Consider the following 343-nt stretch of genomic DNA (forward strand, 5'->3'; position numbering starts at 1 on the left):
TATTATATATATATTTTTTTTTTACTGACATTAATCTACATTGCATACTTTCCTTCACCTGCTTAGCTACTCATGATTACTACCCCCTTCTCCCACAGGAAAAACGCAAAATTGGCATGCAGAACGGCTACACACAGTATGTCAGGTGCCGGCCTGTCCCCTGTAAGGAGAGTGTGAGACTGATCAAGGAAAGAGAGTTGCTCAGTGTCATTGGTCATCATCCTTTGCTTGTGCAGAACACGGATGCAGCAGAACTGGATGCTAAACGCCTTGAGATGCTGCAGAAGCTGAAGACACTTACGCCAAAAATTGTAAGTTCCTTTCTTCTTTTACTTCTCCTTTC

At 42.6% G+C, this 343-nt stretch overlaps 1 protein-coding gene across 1 annotated transcript in view; it reads left to right on the forward strand.

The window, feature by feature from the left end:
• Positions 1-343, forward strand: part of LOC119581834 (ATP-dependent RNA helicase DDX54-like) — a gene marked incomplete in the record, with an annotated part of 17,282 nt that overhangs the window by 13,382 nt on the left and 3,557 nt on the right. The window contains 1 exon segment of the mRNA XM_037929975.1: positions 99-311. Coding sequence (XP_037785903.1) covers positions 99-311 — 213 coding nt within the window.

The sequence above is a fragment of the Penaeus monodon genome, chromosome 15, assembly GCF_015228065.2.
Source record: "Penaeus monodon isolate SGIC_2016 chromosome 15, NSTDA_Pmon_1, whole genome shotgun sequence".
In the NCBI taxonomy this organism is placed as follows: Eukaryota; Metazoa; Arthropoda; class Malacostraca; order Decapoda; family Penaeidae; genus Penaeus; species Penaeus monodon.